The 26,597-nt window shown below is 33.7% G+C and overlaps 1 protein-coding gene and 1 long non-coding RNA gene across 3 annotated transcripts; both read left to right on the top strand.

Annotated features, from left to right (window-relative positions):
• The first annotated feature begins 326 nt into the window (after positions 1 to 326).
• Positions 327 to 6,386, top strand: LOC141717973 (kinesin-like protein NACK1). The gene is made up of 15 exons (XM_074520286.1): positions 327 to 562; positions 1,138 to 1,491; positions 1,595 to 1,684; positions 1,779 to 1,879; positions 2,213 to 2,329; positions 2,425 to 2,506; positions 2,598 to 2,665; positions 2,752 to 2,811; positions 3,122 to 3,246; positions 3,669 to 3,867; positions 3,945 to 4,058; positions 4,189 to 4,278; positions 4,383 to 5,372; positions 5,473 to 5,801; positions 5,924 to 6,386. The coding sequence occupies exons 2-15, from the start codon at positions 1,254 to 1,256 to the stop codon at positions 6,252 to 6,254; spliced, it is 2,934 nt and encodes a 977-aa protein (XP_074376387.1). The 5' UTR covers positions 327 to 562; positions 1,138 to 1,253; the 3' UTR covers positions 6,255 to 6,386.
• Positions 6,387 to 17,281: 10,895 nt separating this feature from the next.
• On the top strand, positions 17,282 to 19,287 carry LOC141716730 (uncharacterized). Of its 2 annotated transcripts, XR_012573318.1 has the most exons (4): positions 17,282 to 17,407; positions 17,484 to 17,641; positions 18,276 to 18,517; positions 19,034 to 19,287. It is a non-coding gene; the product is annotated as an uncharacterized LOC141716730 (long non-coding RNA). The 2 variants fall into 2 exon arrangements; XR_012573319.1 differs by lacking the exon at positions 18,276 to 18,517.
• The last annotated feature ends 7,310 nt before the right edge of the window (positions 19,288 to 26,597 follow it).

The following is a 26,597-nucleotide window of genomic DNA, read 5'->3' as shown; positions in this document are numbered from 1 at the left end:
GAACAAGAATTGTGTGACTCTTTTATTCAAAATTATGAACTGGACTTGAATAATAATAAATAGGGGCAATTAATGTATAGAGACACATAATTGGTTCATGGCTTTGTTTGAGATTGTTCTTAAAAATTATTGTGCTGCTAGAAAAATTACTGTTGAAAAAAGTGATATTGTAAAAATCAGATGATTGTTTGTTAATTTTTTTGATACGTATATGTTTTGATGTAAACTGTTTGCAACAGTAATACCAAAGAACAGCATAATATGAATGAATCTGATATAAAGGCCAACCCAAAAGTACGAAAACACCCCCTTTGAGATTTTAAAACTAGCCGTTAATTTGGAAATATTGTTTGTATCTCTCTCTTTCTCCCTCACTCGCTCACTCCAGCTTTGTTGTTTCTTTAATGAACTTCCATCTCCGTTCTCTTAACAAATTCTCCATCTTCAAACTCACCACTACATCTCTCTCTCTCTCTCTCTCTCCTGTATACATACATTTTGTGTACGTACTTTCTTGATTTTGCTCCCAACTTATTGGATCGGATCCAATTATTCGCTTTCGGTAACTACTTCGTATTCTTCTTCTTTTACTATATATTTAATTTTAAATTGTAATCCTTTTTTTAAATATATATTATGATTTTAATTTTATTGCAACTGGTTTATTCATTTGATTCTGGTGGAATTTCATACTTAAATCGTGTAGATTCATATAATAATTTATTTTATTTTAAGCTGAATTTATAAAGAGAAAGTGGGAATAATTAAACAATTTGGTGTATAATTTATATTTTGTAGCAATAAATCTGAAAGTTTTGATTTATTTAAAAGAAATGAATAATTTAGCTGAATAAATTCGCTTCTATTGTGTGATTGTTATATATATGATTTGGGTTTTGTTCCTATTGATCCTCCGTGTTAATTGGGTGTGAAGAATATTAATTATTAGTGATTTATGATTAGTTTTTGTTATTAGTGTGAAATTTATGTTGAAACACGAAGGCTTTGTTCATGGTTAATGAACCACGCGAATCAGAAGTATTCAAATGGCCCCGAAAAGAAGTGATACGTATGTTTGATGCATCTCCAGGTTATAATTTCAATTTTATATACTGATATGATTTTTGTATTGTGCAGAGATAATTATTTGACTGAGGGCAGATTTATTGCTTAGGCTTCTCTCGTGTTCGCGGGGCCTTGCCTTTATTTTTCAATTAAAAGATTCTTGGTTGGGGTTTGAGCATACAATTAAGATGACCGTTAGAAACCCTGGTACACCAGTTTCAAAAATAGATAGGACCCCTGCATCCACCCCGGGAGGGAGTAAACATAGGGAAGATAAAATAGTGGTCACGGTTAGGTTGAGACCATTGAATAGAAGAGAGGAATCTACGAAAGATCAGGTGGCATGGGAATGCATTGATGAACACACTATTGTGTACCAACCATCGTATCATGAGCGTGTTGCTCAGTCGTCTTCATTCACATTCGGTAACTAATAGAGAACTCGCATCTACGTTTAATTTTGTTGGGCATTTGTTTTTTAATAATGTAAACCCAAAGTAATTGCATCCTCTTTTTTCTCCTTTTTCAGATAAAGTGTTTGGTCCTGCTTCTTATACCGAAAATGTGTATGAAGATGGAGTGAAGAACGTCGCTTTGTCTGCTTTAATGGGAATTAATGGTAAAACATACATTTCTAGATTATCTAGCTCACTTTGTGTTTTATAGTTTGTTGCTACTTTCAAAAGGTTGATCTCCGATCCCATATTTTGCAGCAACTATATTTGCATATGGTCAAACTAGCAGTGGAAAGACGTACACAATGAGAGGGATCACTGAGAAGGCTGTTTATGACATTTACAAGCATATAGTTAATGTAAGTTACATCTTAATCTCTTGTTGTAATAAAGTATTCAGTTACAAAGACCTGAAATAAAAAAGCTAATGTGAAACATGAAAAAAAGAAGTTATTATCCAAGGGAAACTTCTGTCTGATTCTGAGAATTAGATATTGTTGCCAAGGACAAGGGAAGGCTTCAGGCTTAGCTCAACTAAGCTGCTAAGCAATTAAATGCAAGTGGTCGCTACTGTTATATATGTTTCTTTGCTTCATTATTTTTCTATCTAGATTACTGAGGCATAAGCAAACAATTCAAACTATTGATGAGAACTGGAATCTGACTTTGCAATTTTTTGTTTGTCAAAACAGACTCCGGAAAGAGATTTTCGAATAAGAATTTCAGGGCTTGAAATCTATAATGAAAATGTCAGGGACTTGCTGAATTCTGATTCTGGGCGTAATCTAAAGCTTCTAGATGATCCAGAGGTAACAGTCGATCATTTTTGTTTGGGAGTAGATGAGTTTTATGATTTTTCACTTTCTTCCTTGCCTAATTTAGGTCTTGTTATATCTTAATGCAGAAAGGAACTGTGGTTGAGAAATTGGTAGAGGAAACAGCAAGTGATGACCAACATTTAAAAAGTTTGATCAGTATTTGTGAGGGTAAGAACTGAGATTTTAATAATTAAATTTGACATTGATAGCAGGTAAATTTATATTGTATAATTTGGTTAATGTTTTGTTCATTTTGCAGCACAAAGGCAAGTAGGGGAAACTGCCCTAAATGATACTAGCTCAAGATCTCACCAGATAATAAGGCTGGCAAGTTACAGACACAAAAGATGTTATTTGATGATTGAATAAAAATATATAAAACCTATGTAACCTTGTATTGCTTTTCCATGCAGACAATCGAAAGCACACTCCGTGAAAATTCAGACTGTGTGAGATCTTATGTTGCTAGCTTGGTAAAAAAAATTAACCTTTTTCGTCATAACATTACTCCAATAACTAACTCTATCCTAACATGTTAAATGCTAATGCTAAAATGGTTATAGCTACTTTTATCTCTGAATTAAGACTGATCCGCCAAATGCATTTCCCGCTATCTTTTCTATGAGAAGATGATGTGGAGGCTATAGCCATATTTTTCTTATCCATTTATGCATTTTTTAATTTAACTAGAAGTGGATAGAACCAAGTGTAGCTATGCAGTGAAGTTGCTCTAGTCTTAGCTAATGTAGTCCTGATATGAGTGTTTATGTTGATTTTATGTAGAACTTTGTAGATTTAGCTGGAAGTGAAAGAGCTTCACAGACAAATTCAGACGGGGTTAGGCTCAGAGAAGGATGCCATATTAATCTCAGTTTAATGACTCTTACAACTGTAATCAGGAAACTCAGGTATGCTTCGCTGATTGTTTGAATATGATGTCATATTAATTAACGGATTCTATTCATAGAAAAACTGCTCTTTGCTAGTCTCCTTATTAATTCTTGGTTTAATTTTCTCACTACTTCCCTACTTCCGTTCATTTCTGTTCCTTTTAAACTAATATGCTTTTACAATTTTACTTTTAATTTGTTGCATAAATAGCCTAAAGTATTTTGATGTTCTGCATGTTAGATGCGATTAATAGTTTTGCAAGTGTTTATTTTAAACAATATAATTTGGTGATCCATAAAAATGAATTTTCAAGATCACCACTACCGTCAGAATAGATGGTAGAAAATTTTGAACTCCACACAGAGGTTCTATTTCTCAAAAAGCATCTTGATGTTTAACGAACTACATATCAATTAATGAACAAAAACTGTTTTTGTAGTGTTGGAAAAAGAAGCGGTCATATTCCATATCGAGACTCAAAGCTCACACGCATATTACAGCACTCACTTGGAGGTAATGCACGCACTGCCATCATATGCACATTAAGTCCTGCGTCTAGCCATGTGGAGCAATCCCGGAATACACTCTTCTTTGCTACTCGAGCCAAGGAAGTGACGAATAATGCTCAAGTAAACATGGTATGTAATCCAATTACTAACGCATGGTATATTTGTTCTTATTAAAATAGGCTTCCCTAACCATTTGTTATATTCAGGTTATATCTGACAAACAGCTGATTAAGCATTTACAGAAGGAAGTAGCTAGGCTAGAAGTAGAAGCAGCACGAACACCAGATCCACTAAGTGAAAAAGATTACAAAATTCAGCAGGTACATTAGCAGAGGCTTCTGGTAGGATTGATCAAAAGATAATTAATCATATACTTTATAACCCGTACACTTAGATGGTAGGATTGATTAAAAGACAATTAATCATGTACTTTATGACCTGCATACTTAGATGGAGAAAGAAATTGAGGAACTGAGGATTCAAAGAGATCTTGCACATTCTCTGGTTGATGAGCTGAGGCGAAAACTTCAAGAACCACAGGTCTCTCTTCCTCTTCAAAAAAACCTACATACAAGTTCAGCTCTCACTTAAAGTCTATTTTGTGCGATTTTTTTTTATTAATTTGTGGTAATCTCTTGATCCAGGTTTTTCAGCCGACTGAGGCCCGCAGTCCAATTTTTAAAAAATGTCTCTCATTTTCCGGGGGATTATCACCAAACCTTATTGGCAAAGAGCCAGGTCATCTGGAAAAGACAAGAAATACAATGGGAAGACAGACATTGAGGCAGTCCTCTACTGCTCCTTTCACACTTATGCATGAGATCAAAAAGCTTGAACACCTCCAGGAACAGCTTGGTCAGGAAGCAAATCGAGCTCTGGAAGTATTGCAGAAAGAGGTTGCTTGCCATAGACAAGGTAACCAGGATGCTGCAGAGACGATTGCTAAGCTACAAGCAGAAATAAGAGATATGTGTGCAGTTCGAACAGCTCCTAAAGAAGTTGAAGTGGAAAGTGGTATTACTGTTAACAAAAGTATCAGTGCCAACCTAAAAGAAGAAATAACCAGACTTCACTCACAAGGAAGTAATATTGCAGAGCTTGAGGAGCAGCTTGAGAATGTTCAGAAGTCTATTGATAAACTGGTCATGTCTCTTCCAAGCAATGCAGAACAAGCGTGTAATGCTGAAACATCTTTGAAGACTAAAAATCATTCCAAAAAGAAAAAGCTGCTTCCTTTATCATTAAACAACACAGCAAACCGGCAGAACTTCATAAAATCTCCATGTTCGCCATTATCATCTACAAGGCAAGTATTTGGGTCTGAGACAGAAAATAGAGCTCCAGAAAATGACGACAACTGTTCCAATGAAATTTCATTAGTTTCGGAAAAAGATGCTCCACTAAAGAGTGAGGATACATCACCACCATCCTCACTAAAGAGTGAGGATGGTGGTGATGTATCATCAAAGGAAGCTACTCCATATCGCCGTACAAGTTCTGTTAACATGAAGAAAATGCAAAAGATGTTTCAAAATGCAGCCGAAGAGAATGTTAGAAGTATTAGACAATATGTAACAGAGCTCAAAGAACGTGTTGCCAAGCTGCAATACCAAAAGCAATTACTTGTTTGCCAGGTGACTTGTCTTTTTTTTTCATATGTAGCTCCTTAATTATTCTGATTTGTTCATATTCATGTATATTAGAAAAGTGATTGATTCAACAATCTTCAACCAGGTGCTTGAGCTGGAGGCAAATGAAGCAGCAGGGTATGATTTGGAGAATGATGAAACCATGACGCCTCAAGTACAAGTGGAATCTCCAATATCATGGACTGCAACTTTCAGGGAACAAAGACAGCAGATCATTGAGCTGTGGGACGTTTGTTTTGTCTCTATAATTCATAGGACTCAGTTCTACTTGTTATTTAAAGGTGACCCTTCTGATCAAATATACTTGGAAGTAGAGCTCAGGCGACTAAATTGGCTGCAGCAGCATTTGGCTGAAATTGGTAACGCAACCCCAGCTCATACAGGAGATGAGCCCACAATCTCAATATCTTCAAGGTTTTCCCCTTTTTTGGTTCACAAGATATGTTTACTAATTGCTTTAAACTGTTGTGTATTGATTTCCAACAAGTTACATATGCACAAGATATGTTTACTAATTGCTTCAGTTTTCTATGTAGTCTTAAAGCATTGAGGCGCGAAAGAGAATTTCTTGCAAAGAGATTATCTGCTCTTCTGAGTATGGAAGAAAGAGAAGCTTTATACATAAAATGGGAAGTTCCGTTAGAAGGGAAGCAGAGGAGAATGCAGTTCATTAACAAGCTTTGGACAAATCCACATGATTCCAAGAATGTACAGGAGAGTGCTGACATAGTTGCAAACCTTGTAGGTTTACGTCAGAGTGGTAACTTGTCCAAGGAGATGTTTGAGCTTAACTTTGTGCTTCCAACAGACAAAAGACCATGGATCATGGGCTGGTCCAACCCGATCTCAAACCTTCTCCATTTGTGAGAAACCAATTTTTTTTTAATCATTTTTTTTAAATTTTTGTTAGATAACATTCTCTAATGTATACGATTCTTGGGAGTCTTATTCCCTGTAGTTATTGTTCTTTGGTGCAATTATTTGAATCAAAAAGCTTCTTATTGCTCTCAGTCTTGAAGACCAATCTTAATGATCAATCATGTCTCTTCTAGTTTCCATCTGAACGGTAAACCTACGCTGATCTAGTAAAAGAAATCTTGTTGAGTTGGTAAAGAAAGTCCAAGGTCAACAAGTATCATACAAACAAAAGGAGTACAATAAATGTCTCATACTACACAGCTTCGTACTCTCTCTTTTTGTCCCAGGTTTTGAATTTTGTACACATTTTAATATGGATAGATATAATTATTATTTGTAAAATTTTATTTTTTGAATAAAATAGACACAAAATATTTTAATTTACAAAAAAGAAAATTTCTTTCAATAATCTTCTTTGCATCAATTAAACCGTGAAAACTCAGCAACATATACAGGCTCCATTCCTTTTATGGGAAGTTTATACGTTTAATTCGTTGAATTTTTTATGGTACAACCATTCAAATTTGGACAAAAATTGTCGATTCTTCTGGGGTTCTTCAGTAATACCCACAAAAAGTGGCGTTTTGGGTCTCTCTCTCTATATATATATTAAAAAAAAATTGTTGGCAAGTGATGTAAACCTATTTTTAGTAGAAATTTTTTATTTTAATTAAAAATTATTTTTGTATGGTTTTAGTTGATCCAAAAAGGGTATCATCGAAGAAAATATTTTTTCGACTAGGACTTATAATCATGAATTTTAAAAGTGCAGTTCTACACAATATATAAAATATTATTTGTTTGATGTATACTTATATTTGACGTATTTTGAGCATTAAAAAAATATTTTCAAAAAAATTAGAAAACATGACAATTTGTAATGCCTGAAAATGGTACTGCAATCGTGTGAAATAGTACATCCATAAATTGAAAATGAAACTATTAAAGTGAAAAAAAGTCATGAAACTAGTAAAAGTAGTAATACAACATAAATAAGAAGAAAAACATTTTAGTCAAATTTGTTCATCAAACATGTAATCGTCGGAAATGTAATCCTCATTTTGTAATGATTTGTGTTGCTCTACTTCCGTAAGCTCTCTACCATAAGTACGAACTGAATCTTGTGTCTGTTGAAACATATAATGACTCCTACGCAACAACATTCAGTTTTTTTCCCTCTGAATATGAGTCACAACTTTAACCACTTTTCGCCTAAATTCATACCATGGAAGAGTTTCTTCAGGGCGAGGATATACGATTAGGGGACGACGAAGCGGAACCCTTAAACCCATAACAATCAGATCATGTATAAGACTTTCAGATTCTTTACGTCGAAATGCCTTTCTCGGCGTACACCAGCAAAGTACTCCTCTGGATCGTTTACCCTAAGACTACGATAATCGTTGTCTCTTTCTCGGAACAACTACATGTGATTTCTGGACGATGACATCCTATTAATGTATGGATGAAATATGTGTATGCACTAGTACAAAAAGTACTTTCTGCAACGTAGTTTTAGCGTCGGTTCTTTAAAGAACCGATGCCTAAAGGTATTTCCTGCGTCGGTTGCAAGATTGACCGACACAAATAGGTATATGTGCACGACATTTGGTGTCGGTTATTATTTAACCGACGCTAAAAGTGTTAATAGCGTCGGTTCTGTAAGTAACCGTCGCTTAAAAGTATTTATGGCGTCGCCGTTTACAACCGACGCTAAAAAGTATGCTTTGTGCTACGGGCTTCTAGTTGGCCGACGCTATAAATTTCTGCTTTATGCTACGGGCTTTAATTTAACCAACGCTAAAAGTATTAGAGTAAAAAATTAATTGGATCAAGGATGTCACGACACTGAAGGTGTTCTTTTAAATTTTTATTTTTGTATAATTATTTTTTAATCACATATTTATCTATTTATCATATGTATCTCACAATCTTTTTTAATTTGAGTTATGATATATTTGCTAAAGTTAAAAGACTTTCAAAAATAATATTTTTTTTTGTTTTTTTATATCGAAATGTTAAATAAAATAAAAGTAATAATATTTCTATGTTGTTGATATTCACACAATATTGAATTTTGTTTACTCCGTTTCAAAAATAAATGTCCACTTTTATGAAAAACAATTGTTTCAAATTAGTTGGCTACTTCAACTTTTCAATTAATTTTCAAACACTAATTACTCTTTTTCGTCGACAATTATATACCCGACGTATATAATATAGCCTTTTACATCGGTCCTTTTTTAACCGTTATATATTATACCCTTTTATGTCAGTCTTATCTTTACCGTCGTATATATTATTATTAAAATCAAACCATCAATTTTTTACCTTATAAATTTATATGACAACTTTTTTTAATTTAAAAAACATTAAATTAAAAAAACATACATCATGTGGTTTACAATCCATGCTATAGTTAGTAGTTCATCCCCATCTTCATTTAAAAGGCGCCTTTTCCTCCTCCCCCAATTTAAAATCTCCCAAACCCTAACATTCCCCCCTCCCCCTCGTCCGTCGTGTTTTCGTGTCGTTCTCGAATCGTATTCGATATTATTTTCTCTCCTCAAATCAAAACAACATGTTATCTCACTCCTACGCCACCGACTCACAATCCAAATCCACCGACCTCGCCGCCACAATCATCGCCGCGACATCGCCGGCGCAAATCACCGATGCTTGCGCCGCCGTCGAGGCGTTCCTAAACAATCGAACACCCGAACAGAACAAATACTTCTTCACCATCACTTTCCCAACCCTAATTTGTAAACTCTTCGGTTTCGAAGACTCTTCGTCTCGAAAACCTAACGGTTGGATCGATATAATCACTAATTCTAATGATTCTGAGCTTAATTGTAAAGTTTTTAGCTTTTTGTCGCCGAATAGTGTTTTAATTTCTTCGATTTTATCAGCTGATCATTTATCGCAGGTTAAGTATGTGTTTCCGATGGAGCGATTACCGGAGTGGATGCAGTTTATGTTTCGTAATGAGAGGGAGGTTAGTGTTTTATCGGAACTTTGTCCGTTGTTTAGAGGTAGGGTTTCGAGTAATGCTGGTTGTTTAAATGAAGTTAGGTTAAATGTTTTTGAGTATTATATGTTTTGGTTTGCGTATTATCCTGTTTGTAAGGGGAATAGTGAGAGTTTTGAGACGGTTAAGGTTACGAGTAGTGAGAGTAAGAGGTTTAGGTTTGAGAATTGGGCGTATTCGATTTCGGTATTTGCACAAGCTAAGAGAGGTGGAGGTGAGCAGAAGAGTGAATGTAGTTTGTGAATGTCTTTGTGAAGTATCTTAATTTGGTTTCAATGAACCTCGCTGATGGATCAGATAAGGTTGCATCTGTTGAGAGTCATAGGTGGGGTAAATCATGGGGTGTTGATGTTTTTAAGTTGGGGATGTGGGTCTTCGCTCTAATGGTTCATGGAATGTGTTGATTAATAGGCCATTGTACCGTTTTATATTGAGGATGTTTATATATTTCCCAATGGAGACTTCTATCAAGAATGCATCTCAAGTGTTTTCCCTTTGGATTAACTATACAGAACCTTGGAACATTAGCTTTGAAGATTTTTCCGGTCTTGATGCAACTGCTGGGGTGTCAAGTAATGGTACTAAAATGGATTCACGGTCTCTCTCAAGTGGCTATTCGAGTTCCTGGCAAGGCTTTGTGTTGATCAACTATCTTTTTTTTATAGTTCCTTGGTTATGCATTTTCTTGGATTTGCTCACAAGTTTCTCCATACCGACACAGAGGCAATTGTACAGATGGTATCAAAGGTTTGATTTCCTGACCAGCTTCTCTATTATTATAAATCACTATTGCGTGTATTAGGTTCACTAGAACTATGGTAATCTTATCTAATTTGTAGTATATTTAGGTTTGGTAGTACTAATTGATATTTTTGCTATAGTGTATAGCCTTAGTTTGTATTTGAACACCTATTTAGAGTATTAAGCTTGCAATCCCTCTCCAGGAGGACAGAGTCACTGGTAACTATTGGTTCGCCTGTTTTCTAGAAAACACTGATGAACTAGGAATGGTGTTGGAGAAGGTTTTTAACCTGCTTTTGAGGAGGAATTAAAAGATTGCAGTGTTTAGCTTCAATTCTAAATTCACCTTTTCTTTACTAAAAACAGGCCGATGTGTAACAACGAAGAAATGACTCTTCAATAGATAATATAATCTGAACTACGAAACTTTGAGATTTGGTTAGGAATATTGCAGAGTACAGTTGCGAAAGTATAAGGTTGCACATCTTACATCTTCTCACTTCTGTTTCTGTTAGTTGTTTGATTATTTGTTCAGTAATAAAAATGTAGATATTACATACTTTAACATCTGTAGATACCATTGACAACTAGATGGAGTTGCTAATTTTGCACAGAATATGATTTAGGGAATGTGGAGCAGAATGAAATTGAAACCCTGAGTTTTTATTTATGGTGCTTAAATAAAAGTGTTTAAAGTGCTAATAACTTATGAATTTGTTTAACTCCTGAAAATAACTAAATATTTAAAAATAATGTATGTTGGGAGGTAAGATCTAGTATTAGTTAGGAAGTAGTATCATTATCTTAGGCAGTTAACTACTGGTTATATTACAGTTTTCATGGAATACTAGAATTTCTATCATGTATTTAATACTGTGATTCAGGGCGTCCTATTTATGTTTGATTGTTTTCAATCGGTTCCATATCTTTTTGTGTATGTACTGATTGTTAAATATGCAAAGGATGTTATAATTTGTTTCAGCAACGAAGCTTCTTTTCTCTATTTAGTGGTCTAAGGCTAGTTAGAATTAAATAGTATGGTGGAACATCAGATTTCTATTTATGGTAGACTTCATAATAATAACTGAGTGCTGATTAAGAGGTGGTGCTTATACATATATCTTGACCAAGTCAATTTGTTATGTTTTTTCTTGGCTAAGCAGAACATAAGAGGACAAATAGTAAAACATAAATTCGGTTGTTCTGTAGCTAGCGCACTACCATGGTCTTGCTTAGACTGTACGTAGAAGCGTAATTTGCTCCAGTGATCTTGGTAAATATGTTAAATGGATACATCTGAACTTGAATTGACCACTGTAGAAAGCTATTTGTGTTGAATTATACAAGAAACTAAGGAAAGGCTATCTTCAATGCTAATTTGCTATTTTTTCTCTTTTATAGTTGTATTAAGATGTTTGTCAATGTGAAGGCACTGATTGGATACTTCTGGCAGGCTTATATATGGGGCTTTACTTCTAATTTTTATTTTTTTTTTAAATTCCAAAATCTATTGGTTGTGATTTCCGTTTACTTACGCTGTATATGTCTCTGTTCTTTACCTTACCAGGTCTTAAGCATTTTGACATCATCCACTGAGCTGATCAATCTTATTATGAATGTGGATACTATTTTTCATTTCTATTTGAAAGGGATTTGGTTCAAGAAGATATACTTAGGAAATCAATGAGATTCGAGAGCTTTGGGCAAAATTTTTTATTGTCGAATGTTTATAATCAGGTACGATAATAACTTTAGACAAATCTAGAAAAATGAGACATACAATCTTATATATGTTGCTAATTATGTACCAAAATATTACTAACTAATATTGTATATGTGTGACTATATTATGTAGGTGCTGGACTTTGCTGAGATTCTTGAGTGTTGGACCTCCCAAGCTAAATGATGATTTGCTGGATTTTTCAACATCAATATTGCTAATTCGATGATGCCAAACGAACATTAATATTTTTTGGGAACACATTGTCATTTATTACTTTATCAAAAATATTTTGATTGTATTTAAAATTCAATGTATCGTACTTTTTGTTCAATGTGTGTATGAAAAGATAGCTTGAGACCTACTTTAAATTCAATTTGATTCCTAGTTAACTTTATTATTCAGTTATATTTGTGGGAATGCTGGTATTTGTAAAAAGCAGGTTCAGGATATCAATAAAAACGAAAAGAATATTTATTTTTTTACAGTACTTTAGGCGTCGGTTTTATTGAACAACCGACGCCTATAACATACACATATAGCGTCGGCTTTTTCAACATCCGACGCCTTTAACATAAACATATAGCGTCGACAATTTTAACAACCGACGCCTTTAATATTAACTTTCAGCGTCGGTGTTTTGATAAACCGACGCATTTATTACAACTTCCAGCGTCGGCACTTTATTGGACCGACGCAGTTGTCCAAGCAAGAGCGTCGGTTAATGGCAATTTTGAGTCGGTCATCTAACCGACGCTAAAAACTTTTAGTGTCGCCTAATTACCCGACGCAAAAAGAATATACCTTTAGCGTCCCCTGCATATACCATGCTGAAAAACCGACGCTAAATGCCAATTTTGACTGTGGCTAAAAGTCATTTTTGTACTAGTGATGGGTGTAAAATTTATATAGTATAAGTAGTTGGGTGATAATGAAAAGTTAATAAAAATTTTGATAAGCATAACAGTTGTGGATGAGAAAAGTAACGAAGATGTACAGGCTGTTAATTTTATTGATGTACGTGTCATTACTGCCAATCATGTGAAATATGACATGTTACATAAAAGTTCAGTGCCAAAAATAGATTGAATGCAACAAAATAAATGAGTAGTCTTGTCAAATGCTGCAAAAGTAGGAAAAACTGTATAACTTGATAAGTCAATTAATTTATTGAAAGCGGTATGGAAATTAAGAAGCACGTGAATGTTACAGGCATTTCTGCTTCATGAATAGCTACAATAGTTTTTGATTTGATAATGTATTATGAATTTTTTATTAAAAATACAGTGAAAATGAAGTGGCCTTTCATCTTTATTTATTATCTAAATAGGACGGTGTTTGGCAGTTGATGTTATATATTAAATGAAGAAAAATGAGTTACAATCCTAGTGATATTATTTGAGCTATGAGTTGGAAATTATTGTGTGATGACGATTTTTGGTATTCAATGAATCCAAATTTACGTTATTCAAGAGGTTCAGTAATCACGATGTATAGGGAGTGGGAATGGCGTGCAGGGTGTTTGCAAAGATGTGTAGCCCAATGTCAAGAGTATGAAGTACGAATAACTAAACAACACGCCATACACATGCAGCGAGACACCCCTCAACAGCTGGAATTAGCCTTATTTCGTGCAAGAGAGAAAGAGAATCGAATGAGGATGCGCTTAAACCGGAAGGATCTACAAACAAAATGTAGGGAGTTTGTTGAAGATGGCGACCATCACAGTGGAAGAATGTATCATCATTTCACTAAGATTCCTGGATACATTTCTGATTGCTACTTGTCTAATGATGAGTAAGAATAATATGATCAGAGGTTCAAAATATGATAAATAATGCAATGCGTTATATCATTTTTGAAAGAATATATTCAAATATTGTATTGTGATATTGTACTCTATTATTCTCATATTTTGTATTATATAGTGTCTTTAAGAAGTATTGTACGAATTTATTATGATAATTTTCAGAATGATTTGACTACTTAGATAGTGTGTTCATGAAGTACTGTATGAATCCATTGTTACCTAAATGTTATGTGGCCCTATAAATGTCTCATTACTTGCAATTGAAAACCATAAAATGGGTAAGGGTAAAAAAAAGCAACTTCTACCACATCTAAGTCCATTTGGCGTCAACTCGGTACTTATAGCTTGGACAGTGCATGTCTTGCTTATCTTTACCAGCGCCTGTGCTCAGCCAACATTGGATATAAGACCGAGCTATGCGGGTGCATGATGTTGTTACATGTATATATTCCCCCATATACTTCATACTGTAGGGTTCAGAATCCATGTTTCATGCGTACATAAAGTATTTATTTGTCGAATGCATATTTGGTCCAAGTTTGGATATATGAGCATTGTACTGCTTTAGCTCCTAGACAGCGAGACGCGTATTTATGCAGCATCCCAGTGCTCTTAGGTATGCTAAATTACCTATAACTCTATCTTTGTTGCTAAAAAATATTGCAACCATGTCATTAATACAATACACTTGATTTCACGTGGATGGTCCCATTGGATGGTACGTGTAACGCCCCCAAATTCGGGGTCGTGAATCTGGGTCGTCGCGCAATTCTTCAATCATGTATAACCTATATTAACTCAATAATCCAATAATTCCATATCGCAGATCCCCAATCCCACACACACACATAAGTTATAGCCTTAGAAATGATGTACACCAAGTATCATCTATTATTTCAACTCAAATATACTTTATAGGATCTTAAACAATTATTCGTCACCTCTACATGAAGTTACGATAATTCTTACTAATATCTTATACCTATCTGAATGTTCTGGATTTCATAGCAATACTGCAAGGATTTTTCCTCGCGGTTGCAGGCTACTAAATCTCTCATCGATATTCTGGTTATTTCTTATGTTGTTACATTTTTTAAAAGAAATCAAGAATGAGCAATAATGCTCACCAATGATATAAAATAGTTTGAAAATGATTGTTAAAGTAAAATAATACTTCCATACTTTATCGTATAATAGGAAGATTGAAATCTCGGTGGTATACACCTTTTTATTTATAAATCAAATCAAATATTTTATATATATCAAAATATCTTGCCAATGCTCTCGATAGTATTATCTACTCAGGTGAATAGATTTCTTGGTGATATACACCTCTTTTCGAAACAACGTCTTTTATTGACTTAATTAGTCTGCAAATACCTTAATGGTAAACCCATCACCTAGGCTTGGGTTACGAAATTGCATCTCAATTCCAATTGAAAAAATAGGAGATTCATCAGAGCCTCTACTATACGATGATCGATCGTATAGCAGAATATTATTATTGTTCTCTACATGTAAGAGGACGATTTCCTTACTCCTGGTTGTCACCCTAGCCGCATTCGGGCTTTATATGCTTCCCCTTACTCCCGGATATATTTTGCATGCTTTGCATGTCCCTCAGTATACACGATACCTTCTAATGCGGAATAAAAATTAGTAGTCTTCCCAATACACAAAGTACTGGATCTCTACCCCTCCCCTGTCATTTAAGAATCATATCATATATTTGGAACTTATATTGTTTCCCAAGCGTATTGTTGTTGATAGGTACACACTTATATATATATATATACATACTTCCGAGAATTTTTGGTGGAAGTATTATGATAATGTGAGTTGACTGTTGTCAAATGATAAATAAATGAGGGGGAGTTTCTTTTGACACTATGGTCAAAATATTTAAAATATGTCAAAATAATATTTTTTGATGATATGAAAGTACTAGAATGATTTTTTGATACTCTGAATATATTTAAAAATAAGATTTATAATTTTTAAATCATACAAAATCACTTACTAAATATTTAATAATTTAAAAAATTATTAAATAACTAAATCTCGAATAATTTCTACTTTAAAAGAATATTTGAAATAATATTTCTCAACTGATTTATGTTTAAGTAATTAAACTAAATTTTAAATAAGTATTAAATAATTTAAATTATTTATAAAGTAATCGTCAGAGAATACTTCTCCTTTTAAATGGATATTTGAAATAATATTCACCGTTCGAATAATTAAATAAATGTGGAGGGAATACGATATTTGAAAATCGTTTTAAATAAATTCGAGGTATTTAATACTTCGCAAGAGGATATTAAGTCCCTTGGAATAATATAAGTACGGTCTTTATTCGTCCAAAGCATCTTCGGAATAATTCCGGGTTTTCATAAACTTATACTGACCGACTATCGGTCTAAATATACATCTTATATACACAACACTATTCCCTAGCATTATCAATTGAAACCTGGAATTATACTTATAACAAAATCATCAACATATCGCACTATACCAAAGATTGGCTTTCGCAACCAGATTTTTAAAAATTATCTAAAAAACGTTGCTATTGAAAGGTGATTTCCTGTCTATTGCAAGGAATTTTAATTTGCAATTAAATCAAAAAAATTTGGAGGTCATTACAAAATACATGTTATTGTAATACATTATATAATCGTTATAGTAGATCAGATATTTGGGCCCAAAAGTTAGGCGGGCTTGTTCAAAACTTGTGAGCGGGCTTGCTAAAGTTGTTTTCCCGACTGTCTAATAAAAAAACAAAAAAAATAAACTTACACAAAACTCACAAGCGTCTTCACCGCACTCACACACTCGAAAAACACAGACTGTCAAACAATCTCCACAGCGGCGAAAGATTAAATCTTTGCTGAAATATTTCTGTCAAACACTGAAGATTAAATTTTTGTAAAGACTAAAGCTCAAAGAAGATTAAATTTCGGAGAAGAATAAATCTTGAACGGTATGTATTTTTTCCCCAAATCATCTTCCCTAAATTTGTTCCAATTCACTAAAATTAATTTAGGAGAAAATTAAATTTGGTTGATTATTGTTAATTATTGTTTACTTTACCTCCTTACTTACTTTTCTGTTTATATGTCATTTTGTATTTGGGATCTTTTTTCGATGTTACACTATTTGTTAATTAGGGTTTATTTATTAAATCATTTTTATGTGTCAATAGTTTGTTTTTATCGGTTCCGAGTTGTATTGGGATTTGTTTGGAATGGCGGTGGTATGAAATTGTGAGGTATCACTCGTCATTGTAAAAATAGAATTTGTATTTTGGACTTTTTGTCTGCTATGTGTTCTGATAGTTTGTTAATACTTTCAGATAATTTGTTAGATATTGACTCGTTAAAGAAAGAACTTGTGTCCAATCGCCTAGGTCATATAAAGGTGTTTCTATACTTGTTTATTAAGAATAAATTAAGCAAGTGTTATTATATGAGAACAAATATGTTGAAAGAAGAGATACCACAAGTGTCGATAACAAGAATAGTTCAAGGAAGGAGAGGCGATATGTTATTTATACAAATAACAAAGAAAATGACATCAGTATTATTGGTGGAGGACATTGTTTTGCAACTATGACCTTGCTACCTACTGCAGGGAGACATATCAAGTTAGCAAAAGTGGAAAGGTTGCCATCTTTTATAACATGGATTCCCTTGGATAGGTAAAACATTTCGTACTCTTTTTTTTGACGACTCCTTATCATTCGATGATAAGGAATTAAATTAAATTACAATTCTGAGAGGATAAAAACTCACCAATAGGTAACCCTTTCTTTCTTGTTAGTATTTTCACGAGTATTACATTTACAAATCCCAGTCCCTGACTTTCTCTTTGCAGGGTGGTTTCTCGACAGAATTGGATCAAATCGACTCATCAAAAGAAGCATCTTCTGCTCAAGGTAAAATATCAGAGTCTGGAGGGACATCTCAATTTGGTCGCTTTGGCTTTGGCTAACAGTTATTAACAAAAATACTGAAACCACGACAAGCAAACAGGTATACTATTATAGTTCTTTTGGTTCCTAGAATGCTTTAGTGGTTTTCATTAAATTAGAATCAAGTAATTTAATTTCTGTCTCTTTCTGTCTTTTTTTTTGTGTTTTAGTTTTTGCTAGAAGTAGAATGTATCAGATTGGGATCGATTTATATAAAGAAATAATATGGGTATAAGTACTGAAAGGATATATATTGGAGGGACATATATGGTGGTGGGACGGACAGACAATTTGGAAATCCAGTTGGACATGTTAAATGTTATAAGTGGGCTCTGTCACCGTCTTTGTTCTCAGAGAATTGGTCTTACAATATTGGTGGTTTAACTATTTTACCGCTGGTCAGGGATGATTTTATAATCCGCATGCCTAGTGTGAGAATTTTTTTGGGCTTTTCAAACAAGAAAATAAAAGTTACAATGCTTAGCTTGATTATGAATGAATAGTTTGGCCTATGGACTTGCTACAGCGTGCAGAATACACACACACAAATCTTCGGGGGAGGGGTAATTGGGACTCTAGGCCTAATAAAAAATTGACATGCAGGCCTGGTGCGGTTTCAGTCATAATCAATATCACTCTGTGTCGCATATGAACAAATATCTGTCATTATTTACTATCTAAGAGCTATTCTGTAGGTTGAGTTAGTTGAGCCTGTTGTAAAAGGTACGCTGAATGTGCTTAAAGCGTGTCTTGAAGATAGTGTCAGTCGAGTTGTAGATGTGTCTTCTGGAGCTGTTATTATCCTGAACCCCATCTAGCCGAGTGGAAAGGTGAAGGATGAGACTTGTTGGTCTGATAAGGACTGCAGGGCAACCAATGGATGTTTAAAAGAAGGACTGGGTAATGGAATAGAACAGGGGAAGAGGTCTTCAATTAGGTGCGTAATAGACTGATAGTGATCACAGAAACTAGATACTTGCATGGCTTGTGTATAGATATATGGTTACAAGTGATGCTCATTTCGGGTTGTATATGTATATGTGATTATAGCAATTTTTGAATTTGCACAAGTGGGAGTTACAATAATCAAGTCATCATATCTGTTATACTAGAAAAATTATGGGACATGCATATCTGATATTCCTTATTATGGCCTCCACATCTACAGCTCTTCCACTATGATTTAGTTGGATAATACACACACATGTATTTTTTCCTATGGCTTTAGCTGGTTGTATTTATGCTCTGGTAAGTTGGTAAGTTGTTTAAACTTCTGTCAAATTTTACCATTTTGTTTGATATATGGTTATTTGATTAAGGCCGTGTTAAATTTTACCATTTTTGCAAACTTTTTTAATTGTTATTTCACAATCACTTCTAAATCCAAATAATGTTATATATTTTATTAAATGTTCGAATTAATACTAATACTTATATGTTATGTTGGTTACAGTGTAGGTCTAGTGTAGGTCTATGAGTGGTGCTAAAAACTTGTACAAAAATTGGAAAAGACAATGACCAGACTCGGAGATGACTCAGAGACAATTATTCCAATATACGACGAGGATGTAGATGGAGCAAGCAACAAGGCTTTAACTTTGTTTTAATTTTTCATAATTAAAATTGTTTAGCATAACTTTGAGGATGTACAATTGTCTCTGAATATCAATGTAAACGAATTGTCACTGAATAATACTTTATTACTTGTTGGATTGTTGGATTTTTTTTATGATATGCTAATTAAATTTGGTGGATATTAATAAAATCTAAAGGTCATGCCCATTTTTTAAAAAAAAAACTGTGTTGCATTAAAAGGTAAAATGGTTGCCATATACTTCAAATTTAATAATAAAATATATTATAATTAACTTGAAATATGTTGCAATTAACTCGAAATATGTTGCTTAACCCCATGTACTGCAACAATTATCACAAAAAAGGTTGCAAAACAATGTTGCCGTATGGAGCCTCATGTATTGAAACGTTATTATATCTATTGCTATAAATGTAAGAACGTTGCTATAAACCGAATTTGCAACTTTTTTACTCTGTTACAATATGGTCCCAAATTCGTTACCATAAGCACTTATGGCAACGAGACCAAATGTTACGCCTGATTTTTTAAAATACGTTGCCATATACCCTATTGCAATGGATTTGTTCCATATAGCAACACTTTTTTAGGGTTTCTATCAGAAATCTATGGTGTTGTGTCGTATGGTATCATATAATAATTCCTAAAATATCATTATATAACATCATGTATATATATATCGCAATTATTTGAAAACAACACAATACAACAGTTTTTTTTAAAAAGTAGGATTTGAAAAGTTGCCCGGAGTCCAAGATATGTTTTCCGACTTCCACTCGTTCCAGGTTCTCTAATCAACAAATATCATAATATTAATCAGTATTCCTAATCCCATCAGCAGATTATTTTACTAATAAGTTTAATACTTTAAAATTTTCGATATTCGACCTACCCGAAATAACTATCAACATTTGGTCGTAAAGGACGGTCAAAGTGGTGTTTTAGAGTTGACTTCACCGAATGCTACTATTATGCGACTCGCACTCTAATATTTTTAATAAATCAAAAAATTAATATTTTAATATGAAACCACCTCGAAAATCTTCTTGAGTGTTTGTAATATTTATTATAAAAGTTTCATTTTGAAAATATGAATTTAAATAGGTGAAAAATATTTTAAAAGTTCAGTCAACTACGGAGTTTTACTATTCATAACACTTTCACTAAAACATTAATTTCTATCAAACCGTTAACTCAATCGATTCATCGTTTTCACGTACACGATACTGAAAAACTTTAGATCAGGTTACTTAAAATAGGTATTCTGGGAAGACGGGTGAAAATCCCGAAGTACCAGTTTATAGCAGTGGATTGTGTTTGGTGTTCTCACTCAGCGCGACCTCGGCTCTGACATTTTCAAAAAATCGAAAGATTAACATCTTTAGCTCAAATTTTTAAGAGGACTTCCTCACTATATAAGTAAGCTACTAACCAAGTTTCATAATTTTAAACAATGTTTAAGGGTCTCAATTATACCCTGAAAGTCACCACTATGTAGTAGTTTGGTTTTCTCGACTATGTTCACTAAAACGAACTTTTATCCTAATTCGTAAATCGTCTCAACATGATATTTATATGTGTACAAACTAGAAACCAATAACTTTACAGTCATGTCCATTTGTATTAAAAAATATTGGTTTCGCAGTTTTAAAAATGTGCTTCAAAATAGTCCTAAATACAAGTGGACATTACGACGGCTATACACGTAACAATTCCTGATTTTACCTACGTTAATTAAACTAACAACAAATAAAACACAAGTTCGTTCATATTTCTTGCAAGATCAGTTTCTAAACTCTATGAAATAATCACCAACATTAATACATAACAATTAACCATCAAAACCTAACTTTTTATAATCTAAACTCAATAAATCAACATATACTTAAACATAACTCAAACTCAATTTTATAACTCAAGTAAATCATAGGGTGGATGATGTTTATACCTTTATTGAAGATTTTTAATACTTAATAAAGTCTTAAGATCCTTGATGAGACCTTGGTCTAACTTTAGGAGCCTTAAACTTTGTTAAAAATTAAGAAAATAAGTAAATAATTTTCGAAGTCTCTATTCACCCTCAACTTCAAACATTTTTCATAAATTGCAAATTTAATGGATGGCCTTGAAATTTTGTACGAACCTTACCTATGATATGGAGAAGCTATGGTTAAAATTTAGTGATTTTTGAAGCTTTAGAATTTAAGTTTTGAATTTTTCTTTCTTCCTTGTTCTTGGAAATCCGAATTGAAGCTTGAAGAGAGAGAGAGAGAGAGTTGCTTGGCTTGCTTCTTGGAGTTATGGCGGGAACTAGGTTTCTTGTGAATGTAGGTAGTGTGTAGGACAAGATGCATCCAATTTTTCCAAGCCTAGGATCATAGCTTGTACATCAATTTTCAAGCTTTGTAATCATCATGTCATCATGAACATGATTTCTTATTTTAAGGAATGTTGTCTTCCTCTTAGTTTTTAATTTAATTAGCTAGCTTGTATAATTTGTTGCTAATTAGTTTGTATTATATTTGCATGGAATGTGCATGGCCTTGGTTCGTTTATCCATTGACTTACGTAACTACTTAATCGTTTCCTCATAATCTCGATCAATCCTCGCAAGTGATTCGCGTGGTAAATTTTTTAATCATATTCCTTATCTTTTCTTATACTTGACTTGGATTTTATTCGTAGGATTTTAAATCCTTGATCGTAGTTCTATTCTCGTATTTCTTGATAGTTCATAAAATATGGTCGTTTTGAAATATTGGTTTTCTCCGAAAACTAACGACTTTTACCTACACTCATTTGTTATGTATAATCATAATATCAACTCGGAAACCTAAATTAAATACTCGTATATGGTGTGGTCACAATTTTTTTTGTTAAACTGCAAGATTACTATTCATAAAGGTCTTTTACCACTGTCAAAAATTTGGGGTTTTTAGTCTTCTCCCCTTAAAAGGATTCTGTCCCGGAATCAGTTTAGAAACAGATGGGGATACGTTTCTCGCAAGACAACCTCGATTTCTCACGTTGACATTGCAGTATTTGATCTCTTCATAAAATTTTCACTTATCCATCAAATTTGTTTTAAAGTACTCGTTCTTGTAGATATATGAACTCTAAATATTATTCCACATACGGTAAGTCTGGCTACAAGTTTATTTGCTCATTTTCAATTATATGTCTGGCATTGACAGTTTAATTCCCTAACATCGATTCGTGGTACTCGTTATAAACTTGTCGACTATTCGGGGGTAGTGCTAATTTGTAAGCCAAATTTCTTAGTACTTGAAAGATTTCAAACGGTCCAATAAACATTGGGCTCCATTTTTTTTCGTTTCGAAACTCATCACTCCCTCCCAAGGAGACACTTTCAACAAGACTTGGTCTCTTACTTCGTACTCTCTGTTCTTACGACTCTGGTCTGCATATCTCTCTTGTTTTTCCTGGGCTGCCACTAGCCTGGTTTTGATAGGGTGTATGATTTTTTTTGGTCTTTTGACTCAACCGGGGTCGAAGTATCCTCCACTTACCAACTTCTCCCTAACCCAAGGGAGAACTTCTTCTTCCGTACAAAGCTTTGCAGCCATTCCAATGCTTGAATAATAACTCATTATTGTCGGTAATTCAATCAATGCTAATCGGTCAGTTCTTCTTTCTATAAAAATTTACAGCATGGACTATTACCATACCTTTCATTACTTGAACGGTTCTTCCACTTTTGAGTTCCCCTTACGCACTCTTACCCGCGTTGAAGTCACGTTCCCCAATATTTGTTCATTCCGATGTATTATATATGTCGATTGCTTATGTAAGAAATTCTGGTTGCAGCCCAACACACTCCTCTTTTGTCACATGCATGACGTCAAGTTTAACATTTCCTCCTACGGTCATGTAAGACACATCGTGGTCCCGTTGCCATCTCGAAGGAAGCATTTCAAACGCAATTGATTGATACTTTTTAGAATCTTAGAACGCTCAGCTTCCGCTATCTGTCGGACTTCTTTAATCATTTCACATACAATATTTCTAGTACTACGATACCTTCAATGTAATATCCCATATTTTCAAATATTATTATTATTATTATTTGGAATTGTTTATGTGAATTTATGTGAATTTTGGTGAATTATCTGGTAATTGAAATTTATGTTTTGGATGTTTATAAATGATATTATTTGAGTATTATAATTTTTATATGTGCAGAATAAAATATAGATAATTGTGATTTTTTTTTTCTGGTAATTTTTGGATTGTTTCATGATTTTATAATGATTTATAGATTTAATAATTATTTTCTGAATAATTACCAAAATTATTTTATAAAGCCGGAAATCGTTCAACCTCAACTGTTTTTGAGGTTTTACAACCCGAAACTCTTTCGAAAACTCCTTCCTAACTTAATCTGGTAATTCCGGACATTTTCCGTGTTTTCACTTTTTCGATCCGGATTACGGTTTGACCCGTACGCGTCCCGACGTACAATTTTCGATACGACAATCGTTTTGATGAATCAAAAAAACCCGTATTATCGAAAGACGAGATATTTTTACATTATTTTCGTATATGGTGTTTTATGAGAAGCCCGGTTTTGATAATTATCCAAATCTGGTATTAAATTGTATCGTTTTATCGTTACTTAGCGGCTAAGTAATGTATTTTCGGATCCGATATGATCCAATGAGATACTTGTTACGTGTTTAAGATGCATTTATATGAATCGAATTGCAATCTGGACGCATGTTTATTTGCGTCTTTATAGAGTTATTCGTTTTATCTCGTTTTATGCGTGTTGAATGTATTTTAGGTGTTTTCGGGGTTTTCTGTTAATTTAAGTATCATTTCTGTTTTTCAAAAATAAACGGACCGGGACCCTACCGGGACGTCAAACCCCACAAGATTCGTGTTTTCATTTTTATAAAATCAATAGTATTTCAAATACCCAGTATTTTCGCATTTTTGTAATATTTGTAATTTTGAGGAATTTTGACAAAGTTTTTGCATTTAATTATAAATATTATTATATCCTCGTAAATTTTAATTTTGGGCTTCTTATTTTAAATTGTGAGATAAATGTACCGATTGGTGATATATCGGGGATTATTTTTGGTAGGTATAAATAGCCCCATATTTTTTTTATTTTGAGGAGAATCAGAAAAATATTCAGATAAATCAAAAACAGTTTCGTTTATCCTGTTGAGGTTTCAAAATTCAATTTCATAGATTGTTAGGAATATATGTGCATTAGTTTGATGATATGTTTAACAAAACACTTAAGTAGAAATCTAGTGTTTGTAGCCTCAACGGATAAGACCACTTTGGCTATCCGTTGATGGTGTAGCTTTACTTAGAAATAAGTCTAGTGTTGTAGCACATTTCAGTCTCTGAATTTGAGATATAATTCTTAAATGTTGAGGGAAATTATAAGTCATGTTGACTACTAAAGGATATGCAGATAGGAAGGCCAATTGTAAATATTTCATGCCTTGTAATTTTGTATAAATGAAATGGTGTCAACGGATAACTTAAAGACCTTCAACGGATGAGAAACAAAGCTTCAACGGATGTCTCTAAAGCTTCAACGGATAACATCCTTCAACGGATGAGTGCATCAACGGATAGAGCTTCAACTGCTAACACATCAACGGATAAAGCCATCAACGGATGAAGGCTTCAACGGATGTTCTGTTAAATAGCAGTTGACAAGTGGTAGTTGTACCTACAAACAGAGGCACATGGGTTGACAGAGACAACTGAGATGTGGTAGCCTATTTCAGGAACATCAGAAAAAGCAGCCGTTCTACTCTAGTATAAAGAGGCAATAAGTCAACAATACACTGGAGTAAAATGGAGAAGAAACTAGTGGAGAACTTATTTTATTATTGTACTTTTTATCTTTGTCTTCACTTGTAAACTTGGTGTTATATAAACCAAGTAGCAGCTAGTAATTAGATAAGAATTTTTCCAGAGCTGTTTAGAAAAATCTTGAGAAAAATTATCTAGTTTGTACTAGGATGCAGCTGTGATCAACTTCTTGAATCACAGATTTTCTGAAATACCATCTCTGGTGGAACAACAAATCCACCAGAAAAGTTTTTAAGGTCTGTTGTGTTTTGTACTTTTGTGCTTGAATATATATCTGTCTGTATTAGCTTAAAGCAATTCACACACTTGTTTATCTTAAACACACAGCCTTTGAAACTGCTCAAAACTTGAAAAAGTTTTGAGATTTACATTCAACCCCCCTTCTGTAAATCTCATTGTTAGTTCACTAGGAATAACAATTGGTATCAGAGCAGGCTCTTGACACACAAAGAGTTTAAAGTTCTTGGAAACTAACAAAGATGAGTAAGAAGGATATTGGAGTAAAAATCCCAGTTCTTGACAAAGACAGTTATCACCATTGGAAGGTGAAAATGCACCTTCATCTACTCTCCCAAGATGAAGGTTATGTAAACTGCATTGAGAATGGTCCTCACATTCCCCACAAAGTAGCCACAGTTGCTACAGCCATAATTGTTGTTGGTCAATCCATTCCAAAACCTAGAGCATAATGGACAATGGAAGACACAAAAGAAGTCCACAAGGATAAGAAGGCTATGAACATTTTGTTTAATGGTCTTGACAAGGATATGTTTGATAATGTGATAAATTGCACAACTGCCAAAGAGGTTTGGGACACAGTTCAGCTATTGTGTGAAGGTACAGAACAAGTAAAAGAAAACAAAATGCAGCTTCTCATTCAACAGTATGAGTATTTTCATTTTGAAGAAAATGAATCTTTAAATGACACATTCAATAGATTCCAAAAGCTGTTGAATGGACTGAAGCTGTATGGTAGAGTGTACCAGGTAAAGGATTCAAATCTTAAATTTTTAAGATCCTTGCCAAAGGAATGGAAACCCATGACTGTCTCCTTGAGAAACTCTCAAGATTATAAGGACTTCACTCTTGAAAGATTATATGGAATCTTGAAGACTTATGAACTAGAGCTGGAACAGGATGAGGTATTCGAGAAGGGAAGAAAGAAAGGAGGTTCAGTTGCCTTGGTAGCTGAAAATGAGAAAGAATGCAGACAAGAAACTGTGAGATCAACATTAAACTCCAAAGATGGCACAAGCAAATCAGAATCAAGCAAGGGGAAGGAGTAAGTTGCTGAGAATGAAGACAACTCCAGCCAAGATGACTCTGATGGTATTGATGAGCATCTTGCATTTCTGTCCAGAAGATTTGCAAAGATGAAATTTAAGAAAAACACTAGAGCCACTAAACCTCATAAGAACATGGTGGGCAAATCCAAGTTCAAGTGTTTCAATTGTGGTATAAGTGGACAATTTGCAAGTGAGTGCAGAAAGCCAACTACTGAAAAGAAGAAATTTGACCAAGTAGATTACAAGAAGAAATATTTTGATCTGCTCAAGCAAAA

This window comes from Apium graveolens, chromosome 4, assembly GCF_009905375.1.
Source record: "Apium graveolens cultivar Ventura chromosome 4, ASM990537v1, whole genome shotgun sequence".
Classification (NCBI taxonomy): domain Eukaryota; kingdom Viridiplantae; phylum Streptophyta; class Magnoliopsida; order Apiales; family Apiaceae; genus Apium; species Apium graveolens.
Note: the sequence above shows the minus strand (reverse complement) of the source record. Positions and strands in the feature narration are given on the sequence as shown.